The 15,064-nt window shown below is 43.0% G+C and overlaps 1 protein-coding gene across 8 annotated transcripts in view; it reads right to left on the bottom strand.

The window, feature by feature from the left end:
• The window catches only part of PMS1 (PMS1 homolog 1, mismatch repair system component), a 439,606-nt gene that overhangs the window by 133,058 nt on the left and 291,484 nt on the right, over nucleotides 1-15,064 (bottom strand). For all 8 annotated transcript variants that reach the window (XR_011314688.1, XM_069733861.1, XM_069733857.1 and 5 more), the window contains one exon: nucleotides 8,393-8,509. Coding sequence is in view for 7 of the 8 variants with exons in the window: in XM_069733861.1 (XP_069589962.1) it covers nucleotides 8,393-8,509 (117 nt within the window). In the remaining variant the exon portion in view is untranslated. The remainder of the gene's footprint in view (nucleotides 1-8,392; nucleotides 8,510-15,064) is intronic.

Genomic DNA, 15,064 nt, shown 5'->3' on the forward strand with positions numbered 1-15,064 from the left:
GTAAAACGCTGCGGAATCCGCACAAAGAATTGACATGCTGCGGAAAATACAACGCAGCGTTCCCGTGCGGTATTTTCCGCACCATAGGCACAGCGGATTTGGCTTTCCATATGTTTACATGGTACTGTAAACCTGATGGAACACTGCTGCGGATCCGCAGCCAAATCCGCACCGTGTGCACATAGCCTAATTCTAAAGGTATGTGCACACGCTGCGGAAAACGCTGCGGATGCGCAGCAGTTTCCCATGAGTTTACAGTTCAATGCAAACCTATGGAAAACAAAAATCGCTGTACACATGCTGCAGAAAAACTGCACGGAATCGCAGCGGTTTACATTCCGCAGCATGTCACTTCTTTCTGCGGATTCCGCAGCGGTTTTACAACTGCTCAAATAGAAAATCGCTGTTGTAAAACCGCATTGAAATGCGCAGAAAAAACATGGTAAATCCGCCATAAATCCGCAGCGGTTTAGCACTGCGGATTTATCAAATCCGCAGCGGAAAAATCCGCAGAGGACCAGAATATGTGTGCACATTCCTAACCCTACCCCTAACCCTAACCCTACCCCTACCCCTAACCCTACCCCTAACCCTAACCCTACCCCTAACCCTACCCCTAACCCTAGTTCTTACCCCAACCTTAGTGGAAAAAAAAAATTATTTTTTTTATTGTCCCTACCTATGGGGGTGACAAAGGGGGGGGGGGGGGGGTCATTTACTTTTTTTTTTTATTTTGATCACTGAGATAGGTTATATCTCAGTGATCAAAATTCACTCTGGAACGAATCTGCCGGCCGGCAGATTCGGCGGGCGCACTGCACATGCGCCCGCCATTTTGGAAGATGGCGGCGCCCAGGAAAGAAGACGGACGGTCCCCGGGAGGCCAGGTAAGTATAAGGGGGGGAGATCAGGGCACGGGGGGGGGGCGTCGGAGCACGGGGGGGTGGATCGGAACACGGGGGGGTGGATTGGAGCACGGAGTGGGGGATCGCTGTGCGGGCGGGTGGATCGGAGCACGGGGGGGTGGATCGCTGTGCGGGGGGGATCTCTGTGCGGGGGGTGGGATCGGAGTGCGGGGGGGTTTGTTTGGAGCACGGGGGGTGTGATTGGAGCACGGGGGGAGCGGGCAGGAGGACGGGGGAGCGGAGCACAGGACCAAGGGGAGCGGACCACAGATCGGGGGGCTGGGAGGGCGATCGGAGGGGTGGGGTGGGTGCACATTAGTGTGTCCAGCCATGGCCGATGATATTGCAGCATCGGCCATGGCTGGATTGTAATATTTCACCATTTTTTTAGGTGAAATATTACAAATCGCTCTGATTGGCAGTTTCACTTTCAACAGCCAATCAGAGCGATCGTAGCCACGAGGGGGTGAAGCCACCCCCCCTGGGCTAAACTACCACTCCCCCTGTCCCTGCAGATCGGGTGAAATGGGAGTTAACCCTTTCACCCGGCCTGCAGGGACGCGATCTTTCCATGACGCATATGCTGCGTCATGGGTCGGAATGGCACCGACTTTCATGACGCAGCGTATGCGTCAAAGGTCGGGAAGGGGTTAATAATAGTCTATGGTAAATTTACGGTGCGGCGACAGAGCGTCGCCGCATTGTAAACAGACATGCTGCGTTCTGAAAAGACGCGCCGCATGTCCGTTTAGGCCGGTCTGCCGCCTGCGTGTTTTACCGCATAGTGGGGAAGGGATTTCATGAAATCCCCTCCACTATGCTGTAACATCTGGACGCTGCATGTTTGACGCTACGGCTCTAAGCAGCGTCAAACACGCAGCGTTTCCTGAACGTGGAAACATACCCTAATACATAATGCAAAGTAATACAGCTATGTAGGCTGGAATAGAGGTCTATGTTCTTCAGCAATGAGTCCCACTTTTGTCTAAGATGAAATAATAACTGGAGATTAGTCTGGCTTGCATGGCTTGCAATGTCTCCAGACTTATCTTCCATCATGTATATCTTGCACATTGTTGGATGGCAATTGCAAAAGAAGATACTAGCAGCGGATCTTGATTATTTGTAAGAATAGTGCATAAAGCATGATAGAACATTTCTAAGATAACCATTATGAACCCCAGTGATAGTATCATGCCAGTGCATGTAAGACAATGTATTCCTTTGCAGGGTGCTCATACGTGATACTGAATATAATGAGACATTTTCAAAAACTTGTTTGAATTTTTTCCATTATTTTTGTATCATTAAAGGGGTTGTTTACAACTAGGACAACCCCTGTTGGTTCTAAATATTTGGCCCCCCAAAAATAAAAAAGCTTATTCTCTCCAGCTGTGACAGCGCTATTCCCACAGTGTTGGAACATGCTCACCCCCTGGGGCTCCCGTGCGGTTGTTGTGACACATGAGCCCGTGGCCAAATCAGCGTTGGCGTCACGGTCCTCATCGTCTGTGGAATTGAACATGAAGAGGAAGTCCAGGCTGCAGCGGATCTCTGACTTACTCTTCAGTGACGCGAGTGCTGATTGGACGCAGGGGTAACATATCACAACAGCACGACGTCTTCAGGGAGAGTGAGTGCCAACACTGCGGGAACGCCACCGGCATGGGAGGTGAGTATAAGCATTTTTTATTTTATCGGGGCCAAGCATGGGCTATAACAAGTAGTTGTACAAGTGGTGGACTACTTCTTTCTATTGATCCAGTGATTATCATAACTCAACAACTTTTTCTTCCTAGTGCTGCAATGTTAATGTTGAGGAGTGTATGAAAAAAATTTAATTTTTCCTTATGACCATCTTTCTTAAGATATGACCAGCAAAATAGCAAGATAACATTTTCAATATTAAAAAAGGAAAGCACTGGTTTCTCCACAAAAAAAGAACAAAACAGTATTCTGAAAGGTGATAAGGCAAAATTTTAAAAAGGATTTCTATTTTCTATGAATAAATCTTAAGTCATGTATAAATGAAGAGTAATATAACTTTGAACATGCGTTGTGTGTAAAATCTTCACGTTTTTTAAAGGGACTCATGAATTAGACACTGGCAGCGTTACTGCTAGCATGTAGGTTTTACTCTTAAATGCCATAATGTTTTAGAAAAAAATAGCTTTGAAATGCTGGTTCAGGACTTTGGCCCTGATTCATCAAAGCAATTTAGCCTAAATTCTTAAGTAAATTGCTTTGAAAAGTCGCAAAACTTTGATGCAACTCGCAGGTGCACAAAATTTTGCAGCTTTTGGCATTTTTTACACCAGTTTCTCCCAGTTGTGCCAAAATGGGCAGAGCTAGTGTGTGTCAGGGACCCAGCAGGGGCTTGATGCCATGGCTCACATAATTCACGACAAACTATGGCGTTACAGTTTGGCTTAAGATTTGTGGCAAGAAGAACACCACTTCTCAGACTCTCCTAATTCATTAAGAGGCATGCACCTCTTCATGAATCAGAAGGATCTGACTCCACCATGCTCCCTCATTAAGGCAGGACAGAAATTCGATTGTCTTCATGAATCAGTGCATATGTAAATCGGCAGTCTCGTCCGAGGTCAGCTTCTCCCTGCTCCAATCGCTTTGACTAGCAGGTCTCTTCCTATATATATGCATATTGAGAGACTTGTCTGTCAGGGGATAGGGGCAGGGAGAAGCTGCTTGGAACTGGCCCTGGACTAGTCAGCCAAGACACTTATCCTCTGATTCCTTACTTTTACCTGCGTCAAATCCTGAGCAAATACAGCGCCATTCCTGACCGTGGAAACATACCATTAGGTTATGTCTCAATGTTCAGGATTCCCTGCGCTTTGGATGCAGGGGATGCTGTTGTTTGTGTGGTAATCCCGGATGTGTTCATTGAACACATGCGGAATCACTGCATTGCATTCACAGACTATGTTATTTATCTCTGCAAGATAAATAAACATGCTGCGGTCTGGAAAGACGTGCCGCATGTCCAGTTACGCAGGGCCGCCGGATGCACTCATAGTGGAAATGGGATTTCATAAAATTCCCTCCACTATTCTGTAACATCTGGACGCTGCGGATTGGACGCTGAGGCTGTACGCAGCGTCCAATTAGCAGCAAATCCTGAAGGTTTCCTGACCGTGGAAACATACCCTTACTCCAGTCACAGACGACCAATATTTCTGACACAAGCTACGTCATATCTCATCATGAACTAGACGAGCTGTGTCATCACTTCTCTGTCCCACTTCAGCTCTGCCCATTTTGGTGGAGCTGGGTAAAACTAGTGTGAAACCACAAAAAAAAAAATCAGTAATTTTTTTGAGCAACTCTGTGTTCCCCACAATTTAGTGACTTTTCAGTGCAATAAATACATACATGTGCTTCTCACAAAATTAGAATATCATAAAAGTTAAAATATTTCAGTTCCACAATAAAAAAAGTGAAACTCAAATATTATATAGAATCATTACAAACAGAGTGATCTATTTCAAGTGTTTATTTCTGTTAATTTTGATGACTATGGATTGCAGCCGATGAAATCCCAAAAGTCATTATCTAAGTAAATTAGGATACTTTATAACAACAGCTTGAAAAATGATTTTAAAATTCTAAATATTGGCCCACTGAAGTGTATTTTCAGTAAATGCACTCAATACTTGGTCGGGGCTCCTTTTGCATCAATTACTGCATCAATGCGTTGTGGCATGGAGGTGATCAGCCTGTGGCACTGCTGAGGTATTATGGAAGCCCAGGTTGCTTTGATAGCAGCCTTCAGCTCGTCTGCATTGTTGGGTCTGGTGTCTCTCGTCTTCCTCTTGACAATACCCCATAGATTCTCTATGGGGTTAAGGTCATGCGATTTTGATGGCCAATCAAGCACAGTGATACTGTTGTTTTTAAACCAGGTATTGGTACTTTTGGCAGTGTGGACATGTGCCAAGTCCTGCTGGAGAATGAAATTTCCATCTCCAAAAAGCTTGTCCGCAGAGGGAAGCATGAAGTGCTCTAAAATTTCCTGATAGATGGCTGCACTGACTTTGGTCTTGATAAAACACAGTGGACCTACACCAGCAGATGACATGGCTCTCTAAACCATCACTGATTGTGGAAACTTCACACTAGACCTCAAGCAGCTTGGATTGTGGCCTCTCCACTCTTCCTCCAGACTCCAGGACCATGATTTCTAATTGAAATGCAAAATTTACTTTCATCGGAAACAACACCTGGCTTGGACCACTGAACAACAGTCCAGTTATTTTTCTCCTTAGCCCAGATAAGATGCTTCTGGCGTTGTCTATTGATCATGAGTGGCTTGACACAAGGAATGCAACACTTGTAGCCCATGTCCGGGATACGTCTTTGTGTCAGTGACTCCAGCAGCAGTCCACTCCTTGTGAATCTCACCCAAATTTTTAAATGGCCTTTTCTTAACAATCCTTTCAGGCTGTGGTTATCCTGGTGCTTGTGCACCTTTTTTCTATCACACATTTTCCTTCCACTCAACATTCCATTTATATGATTGGATACAGCACTCTGTGAACAGCCAGCTTCTTTAGCAATGCCCTTTTGTGGCTTACCCTCCTTGGGAGTGTGTCAGTGACTGCCTGTTGGACATCTGTCAAGTCAGCAGTCTTCTCCATGATTGTGGAGCCTAGTTAAACAGACTAAGGGACCTTTTAAATGCTTAGTAAGCCTTTGCAGGTGTTTTTTGCTAATTATTCTAATTTACTAAGATAATGACTTTTGGGTTTTCATTGGCTGTAAGCCATAATCGTGAACATTAACAGAAATAAACACTTGAAATAGATTACTCTGTTTGTAATGACTCTATATAATATATGAGTTTCACTTTTTGTACTGAAGAACTGAAATAAATTAACTTTTTAATGATATTCTAAATTTGTGAAAAGCACCTGTGTCCGATTCATGCTGTCCACGGTTGAGGCAGCGTGAATAAGAGGACAGGCACCCTTAAAGAGGTGGTCCATTACAATGTACATTGTGCACATCAATTTAAACCTTTCAAATAAGTCTTTTTGCAAATACCTTATGCTGACATATTTGCTTCTGAGCGGCACTTTCTGGTAATGTCACACTAACTTCTGGACTCTGGAAGTTGACCTTGCAGCAAACAAGGCATGAAACAGTCTCACGTACTACCCCCCTGATTGGGCTGTGGATGGTGTTTCACTTCACGTCACAGCCCAGTATCCAGCATACGCTGTGGAAGCTTTTCTCTCTCCTCTGCCTTCATTGGCAGAACCCCACAAGTGCGCACTCGATACTGTACTGTGACGTGCGGTGAAACACTGCCCACAACCCAGTCAAACAGGGGGAATGCATGAGAATGGGTCATGCCTCGGTGATGCAAGGTCAACTTCCAGAGTCGGAAAGTTGAAGTGACCTCACCGAATGTCAGCAGAGGCTGCAGCCGGTAGTCACATGATCGGGACTGAGCGGGCAGCAATAGTGCCACTCAGAGGCAAATAGGTCAGCATAATGTATTTGAAAAAAATACTTTTTTGAAAGGTTTAAATCGATGTGAACAAAACATTGTAGTGGACCACCTCTTTAAGGACGTCAGTTTGATGTCAGTGACTGAGAACACTGCAGAATTTCTGCATGCTACAATGTATCAGTCTAGAGTTCAAGTTGTTCACTGTAGCATAGAGTGCATTGCATAGATGGGTTATAATTGTTTGCTCCTGTGAATACAAATATTGTTACTGAACCCAAATTAATATAATGAAAATTGCAACGCTCAGAAGGCAAGGCGCGCCAGATTTTACTGTTATGCAGGTGCCATGAACCTCTGGGAGAACCCATGGGGTGCCAAAACAGCACAACCCCCATCAGTGACACCATTTTACAAAACTTCAGAAATTTCTGAATTTCTTTTGCCAGGTGAGGAGACATTTCAATTTTCCAGAGACTTTGCACTACCGGTAACGTGGAAGCCCCCTGTATTTCCGTACACAGATGACAGTCCTGAGTGGGGATTTGGTTTTTTTTGTGGATTGAGTTGAAGCTTTTATTTTGAACATTTTACATAATGTTAGGGATCACATTTATCCGGCGCTCTACGCTGAGCACTTACTTTGGAGTTACTGTCTAAATCTCTGAGTGACGCGATTCAGATGAAACCCCTCAAGGGATCCATTCACTATAATGAGGCAGCAGAGTTACTGTGGACTACGTCTGGCCTCTATTCACCGTTGTCCTTCTTTTCAGAAGTGCACAAATCTGTGGCCAACGGCACTTTTATGCAATCCTAGAAATACGGACACCGCCGGATCACAGGTCAGACGCCGTCCACAGTGCCTACATCTGCCTCATTATAGGGAATCCGTCTAAACCACATATGTCAGAGATTTACACGGAAAACACGGTGCGAGTGTTCAGTGCAGAGCGCAGGATAATTGTGTGCTGAGCCTTACTGCGATCTTTGGGAGGCAGAATGAAAAAATCAACAGAAGTGAATAATTGGTTTTATTTATTTTCTATGCTGTTCCTCATGCGGTATAAGTGATTAAGCGACTATTCTTCTGGTCGGTGCGATTACAGCGATACCAGATTTATATGGGTTTTCATGTTTGGCTGCTGTCACACACTAAAAGATGCTTTTTATTGCAAAAATAGTTTTTGCATTGCCGTATTTTGAGAGCTATAAATTTTCTACATTTTGGTCCAGAGTGTCATGTTATGGCTTGTCTTTTGTGGGACGAATTGACATTTTTATTGGTACCATTTTCAGACACATGACATTTTTTGATCACTTTCTATTCTGATTTTTGGGAGGTATAATGAACAAAAAACAGCAATTCCGAATTTTTTTGGGGGGGTATGTCGTTCTGCGTGTGGTAAAATTAATAAAACCTGTTCATTTTGGTATATTTTAATAGTTTTTAATTGTCTCAGTGTTGTATTGTTATTTAATAAAAATTTATAATCCTTCTTATACATATTCTTTGGTGTGTACTATATTTTTTCTGTGCAGCAGTTTTCGTCTTTCTTTTTGCATATTTAACTTTTTGCACAGACTAGTAGCACCCAATTTTCCTGTAATTTTGCTGTGTTCATTGCATTTTTTTCTGAAAGTGTTAATGGTAATTACATTTAAATTACCATATATAAACACAAGAAAATGTTGTTTTTGTTTTTTTTTGTGTTAAGGCCAGATGGAATGGCATTGACACAGCTACAATGTAGCCTAAAACAGTCATGGCATGAAAATTTGTAAATGAATTGTAAACTATTACAATAGGCCTCACAGTTTTGCGGGTGTAACAGCTGTAGCATTGTAGCTGCATGCCGCCATTGTTTCTACCTCCATGTCCTTACCCTTACTGCTAGATGGAACACATCTGGGAAAGCAAAACTACATCAATAAATTTCTTTAAAAAAAGAGCATAAAATGGGTAATATTTAGATTTAAAAAAGCATTTATTTGTTCAGTAGTAGCATACCTCTGGATTCTCACATTGGTGCTGAATATGTGCCATTGCATTCATTACTGTAGTTCCCAAAACTGAAATGAGGGCCATTTTCTGGTCAGATACCTTATTTTTTTGCCAAAGTATCACCTATATCAAAGACACAAAATGTTCAAACTGAGATCGTTATTTGAATACATACACTATATAGATATACGTTTTCAATATTTTCAACTATTTTGTTAGTACCGTATATACTCGAGTATAAGCCGACCCCCTAATTTTGCCACAAAAAACTGGGAAAACTTAATGACTCAAGTATAAGCGTAGGGTGGGAAATGCAGCAGCTACCGGTAAATTTCAAAATTAAAAATAGATACCAATAAAAGTAAAATTAATTGAGACATCAGTAGGTTAAGTGTTTTTGAATATCCATATTGAATCAGGAGCCCAATATAATGTTCCATAAAGTTTGATGGGCCCCATTAGATGCTCCATATTAAAATATGCCCCATAAAATCCTGCAAAAAGGGTAATAAGGGCCCCAGAAGATGCTCCATAGAGATATTTGCCCTATACAGTGCTGCACAAACGTTATGGCCCCATAAAATGCTCCATACAGATAATTGCCCCATATAATGCTGCACATGGCCCCATAAGATGCTCCATACAGACACTTGCCCCTTATAATGCTGCACAAACGTTATGGCCCCATAAGATCATCCATAAAGACAATTGCCCCATATAGTGCTGCACAAGCGTTATGGCCCCATAAGATGCTCCATACAGTCACTTGCCCCTTATAGTGCTGCACAAGCGTTATGGCCCCATAAGATGCTCCATACAGTCACTTGCCCCTTATAGTGCTGCACAAGTGTTATGGCCCCATAAGATGCTCCATACAGTGACTTGCCCCTTATAGTGCTGCACAAGCGTTATGGCCCCATAAGATGCTCTATACAAACACTTGCCCCTTATAATGCTGCACAAACGTTATGGCCCCATAAGATGCTCCATATAGTCACTTGCCCCTGATAGTGCTGCACAAGCGTTATGGCCCCATAAGATACTCCATAGAGTCACTTGCCCCTTATGCTTTTGCTGCGATAAAAAAAAAAATCACATACTCACCTCTCGTCGCTCAGGACCCCCGACATTTTCAATATTCACCGCTCCTCGTTCCGGTGCGGCTCCGTCTTCAGCACTGACGTTCACGCAGAGGGCGCGCACTAACCACGTCACCGCGCCCTCTGACCTGAGCATCACAGCCAGAGGACGCTGAAGACGGAGCCGCACCGGAACGAGGAGCGGTGAATATCGCGCAGCGCAGCGCTCCCTTCCCCGTATACTCACCTACTTCTGGCACGGTCCCTGCACGTCCCTGCTTCTTCCAGCACTGCATCTTCTTCCTGTATTGAGCGGTCACAGTTACCGCTCATTACAGTAATGAATATGCGGCTCCACCTCTATGGGAGGTGGAGCTGCATATTCATTACTGTAATGAGCGGTACCATGTGACCGCTCACTACAGAAAGAAGCTGCAGCGCTGGAAGAAGCAGGGACGTGCAGGGACCGTGCCAGAAGTAGGTGAGTATAACTAGATAGCCCCCGCTCCCCCTCCCCTGCCGACCCCTGGGTATGACTCGAGTATAAGCCAAGAGGGGGACTTTCAGCCCAAAAAAATGGGCTGAAAATCTCGGCTCTCGAGTATATACGGTAAGTAAAAGAAGTGAGTGTTAAACAGGAAGTACAGCATTGTGAGGTGATTCTACGGTGAGTTACGGTGACACAAGATTCACTGTTATGACAATAGCACAGTTCTCCACAGCAGTGAAATGGCAGGAATGGTGCAATGTGTAACTAAAACCGATTAATAGTAACGGAAGTGTGAGTGATACGTCCTGCAGTAGACTTTTCTACATTTTCTATGGACAACAAATTTAAACGCAATGTCTCAGGAAATGGAAGATGGAATATAAGCATTTGATTTAAAGAGAACTACATAATTGTTATTCCACATAACGTATCATGCACCAAAATGTCTCATTTCATTAGAAAATCTAATAAAAATTACTGAGGCAATTTCTGTTGAAAAGATGTAAAATTACAACAGGATGCTGGAGTAAAACTTCAGAATACCATATATGATGCAGCAGCTTGATTGACAATGCATATTTGTATAATTTCAAGAACAATGATAATGAGATTAATCTTCCTTCAATTTCACAAAAACTGAGCTGTACAGATTTTGACAATTACACCACTTTGTTTTTTCTGATGATCCATGACTCAGTCACATTACTTTCCGAGCATACTACAGCTGAATAGGACACACTACCGTCCAGCATGTATTAGCTTCTCACCCAGAATGCCAAATGACACTGGAGACTGGAAATTAAGTTACATTTTTAAGTGTCTCATCTTGGCAACCCATTTTATTTGTTTTATTAGAACTTGTAGAGCTTATAAAATAGGATCTAAGGATGGGATCCTAATCAGTTAGGTAGATTGGAGTGCAGCTTTAACCCCTTTCTGCCATGCACCGTATTTATACGGTGCATAAATACGGTGCAGTGGGACCTGCACTCCCGCAAAGTGCCATATATATACGGCGCCACTATTTAAGGTCAATGCGCTACTTCAGGCCATGCCTGCTCATCTCCCCAAGGGTCTGTACCGCCCCCCGTGTTGGCAATCCTTGTGATTGGCTGTTCAATTCTGACCAGCTAATCACAGTGATGTGTCAAAGTTTGGAAAAAAAAACAAACAAACATGTGACATGGTGTGATCGGTGCCATCTGAGACAGCACCAATCACAGCAGTCACAATGGGTGGGGTGATCTTGACGTCACTTCGCTTAATTAATCCCTTTGGCGCTGTTTGGCTGAACAACAGTTTTTGACCAATCAACGTCAAAGGGGTTAATCTAAAATAGCGATCACCACTCTGCACGCCATCTTTACCTCAGAGTTGGCATGCAGAGTGGTTGTGAGACCCCCCTGTGTTACTCAGAGACAGAATCATTGGTGGCCGTCCCAATCCTCTTGAGATCTGCGCCTCCTGCTGTGCTGTGTGCTGGCTGCAGTGTGAATGATCTGTGATCACAGCAGTTGTTCCCCAATACCTGCCCCAGTCCCACCCTTACCCCATCCCTCCCCTTCTCCCATCCCTCCCCTTCTCCCCAATCCACCCCACTCCCAATTCTATTTTTGCGCATTTCTTTGCACCTTTTTAGAGTGCGCAGCGTCCTATGCCGCAGCGCTCTGATCAGGGGAGTGTATGTTGCATTGTTAAATACGTCTGTTTTCCTTTTGCTAAAAAAAAAAAAAAAAAAAAAAAAAAAAAGAATAGTTCACGTCGAGTAACTTTATAAGGGAGGTCTTTAGTGTAGTGAACTTTTTTATTTACCGTATTTACATCTACTGATTTTTCCTTTTTTTTTCTTCTAAGTGTTTCTTCTATAGCTTTATTTTTTTCTTTACTTCTTTCTTCTCTACTTTTATAATAGCACCATTTACACAAGCCCCCCACAATACATGTGTAAAAGCACCACTTACACACACATCCGTAGTGTTTTGAAGAATAAAATAAAAATGGCCCATTCGTCATGAAGATGCTATTCCTCAACTCCGACATGGATTCAGCCTGAATCCTCTATTCCTCCTCACCTAGTGAGGAGAAACCATCTTCAGATAGGTGTCCTAGGACCCAGGCAAACCCTACAGCAATCGATCCCATATGGACTCCACCCCCCGAAAATTATCAGCCTGTTATTTCATGGGCAGCTCAGGGACTCAGAAATCCAATTAGATGTTACAGGCCTCACTGAAATTGATGTTGTCAAATTTGTATTCCCATCAATTTTGCACCCAAAATCTCAAGTCATAATACACCTTTAAATGTGTCAGAAATAATGACATTTTGGGGCATTGTGCTGCATAGTCAGAAAACCAGAGCTTTGGCAATACTGGAGTACTTATATACTCTAAAGCACACAGGCATTCCGTATGACCATGACAGGGACACGATTTGAAGCAATCCAAAAATGTTTGCATTATAGTGATAATGTGCAGTGTCCTTCCCAAGACGATTCTAACTTTGATTGTCCATATAAAATTCAGCAGAATATTTGCTGGAGCGTACAAGCCACAAAGGGACATCTGTATAGATGAATCTCTGGTTCTTTTCAAAGGGAGGCTAAAATTCCATCAATACCTGCCCACTAAGAGGGCTAGGTATGGAATTAAACTATACAAGCTGTGTGAGAGTACCTCAGGGTACACTCACAAATTTAGGGTCTACAAAGAGAAGGACACGCAGATTAACCCCCCTGAATACTCCCTGTCCTGGGGGTGAGTGGAAAAAGTGTGTGGGAATTGCTCCACCCACTGCTGGATAAAGGTTATACATAAATAACTTTTACACAGCATCTCACTCTTCAAGACCCTTTATGTCAGAGATAGTTTCATGTGGCACCGTGCGAAAAAAACCAGAAAGGTCTGTCTAACACTAATTGGGCAGCTGCTGAAACAAGATGACAGCAGTGCCCAATGCATCAACAACATGCTAGTGTTCAAGTATAAGGACAAGAAGGATGTCCTTATCTTGACCACCATATAATGTGACAACAGATCCCTTGTCACTGTCCAAGGTACAACAAAGCGAGTCCCAAATTCAGATTGTTTATTGGATTATACTAAGTACATTGGGGGTGTAGATCTCTGAGATCAGGTGCTCATACCATACAGTGCCATGTAAAAAGCTAAAATATGGTACAAAAAAATGGCCGTGCACATTGTACAGATGGCACTGTACAATGCTTTTGTGCTGTTTCGATCTGCAGGCAATACAGGGACCTTCTTTCAGTTTCAGCACATAGTCATCGAGGCACTAATGTTTGGCACTCATTAAGTTGAGGGTCCCAGTACTTCTGAAACGGATAGTGCCCATATCGTCCCAGGTCAACATTTTCCAGCAGAGGTTCCCCAAACAGCAAAGAAGGGAAGAACGCAAAAACAAAGGTACAGGGTAGGCAAGAGGGGAATTGAAAAAACACAATTTACCATTGTGAAACCTGCCTGAGAAACCTGGCCTTTGCATTAACCCCTTCATGACCCAGCCTATTTTGACCTTAATGACCTGGCCGTTTTTTGCAATTCTGACCAGTGTCCCTTTATGAGGTAATAACTCAGGAACGCTTCAACGGATCCTAGCGGTTCTGAGATTGTTTTTTCGTGACATATTGGGCTTCATGTTAGTGGTAAATTTAGGTCAATAAATTCTGCGTTTATTTGTGATAAAAACGGAAATTTGGCGAAAATTTTGAAAATTTCGCAATTTTCACATTTTGAATTTTTATTCTGTTAAACCAGAGAGTTATGTGACACAAAATAGTTAATAAATAACATTTCCCACATGTCTACTTTACACCAGCACAATTTTGAAAACAAAATTTTTTTTTGCTAGGAAGTTATAAGAGTTAAAATTTGACCTGCGATTTCTCATTTTTACAACGAAATTTACAAAACCATTTTTTTTAGGGACCACCTCACATTTGAAGTCAGTTTGAGGGGTCTATATGGCTGAAAATACCCAAAAGTGACACCATTCTAAAAACTGCACCCCTCAAGGTGCTCAAAACCACATTCAAGAAGTTTATTAACCCTTCAGGTGCTTCACAGCAGCAGAAGCAACATGGAAGGAAAAAATGAACATTTAACTTTTTAGTCACAAAAATTATCTTTTAGCAACATTTTTTTTATTTTCCCAATGGTACAAGGAGAAACTGAACCATGAAAGTTGTTGTCCAATTTGTCCTGAGTACGCTGATACCTCATATGTGGGGGTAAACCACTGTTTGGGCGCACGGCAGGGCTTGGAAGGGAAGGAGCGCCATTTGACTTTTTGAATGAAAAATTGGCTCCACTCTTTAGCGGACACCATGTCACGTTTGGAGAGCCCCCGTGTGCCTAAAAATTGGAGCTCCCCCACACGTGACCCCATTTTGGAAACTAGACGCCCCAAGGAACTTATCTAGATGCATAGTGAGAACTTTGAACCCCCGGGGGCTTCACAAATTGATCCGTAAAAATGAAAAAGTACTTTTTTTTCACAAAATAATTCTTTTAGCCTCAATTTTTTTCATTTTCACATGGGTAACAGGATAAAATGGATCCTAAAATTTGTTGGGCAATTTCTCATGAGTACACCGATACCTCACATGTGGGGGTAAACCACTGTTTGGGCACATGGTAAGGTTCGGAAGGGAAGGAGCGCCATTTGACTTTTTGAATGAAAAATTATCTCCATCGTTAGCGGACACCATGTCGTGTTTGGAGAGCCCCCGTGTGCCTAAACATTGGAGCTCCCCCACAAATGACCCCATTTTGGAAACTAGACCCCCCAAGGAACTTATCTAGATGCATATTGAGCACTTTAAACCCTCAGGTGCTTCACAAATTGATCTGTAAAAATGAAAAAGTACTTTTTTTTCACAAACAAATTCTTTTCGCCTCAGTTTTTCATTTTCACATGGGCAATAGGATAAAATGAATCCTAAAATTTGTTGGGCAATTTCTCCCGAGTACGCCGATACCTCATATGTGGGGGTAAACCACTGTTTGGGCACACGGCAGGGCTCGGAAGGGAAGGCGCGCCATTTGACTTTTTGAATGGAAAATTAGCTCCAATTGTTAGCGGACACCA

Source organism: Ranitomeya imitator, chromosome 7 (assembly GCF_032444005.1).
Source record: "Ranitomeya imitator isolate aRanImi1 chromosome 7, aRanImi1.pri, whole genome shotgun sequence".
Classification (NCBI taxonomy): domain Eukaryota; kingdom Metazoa; phylum Chordata; class Amphibia; order Anura; family Dendrobatidae; genus Ranitomeya; species Ranitomeya imitator.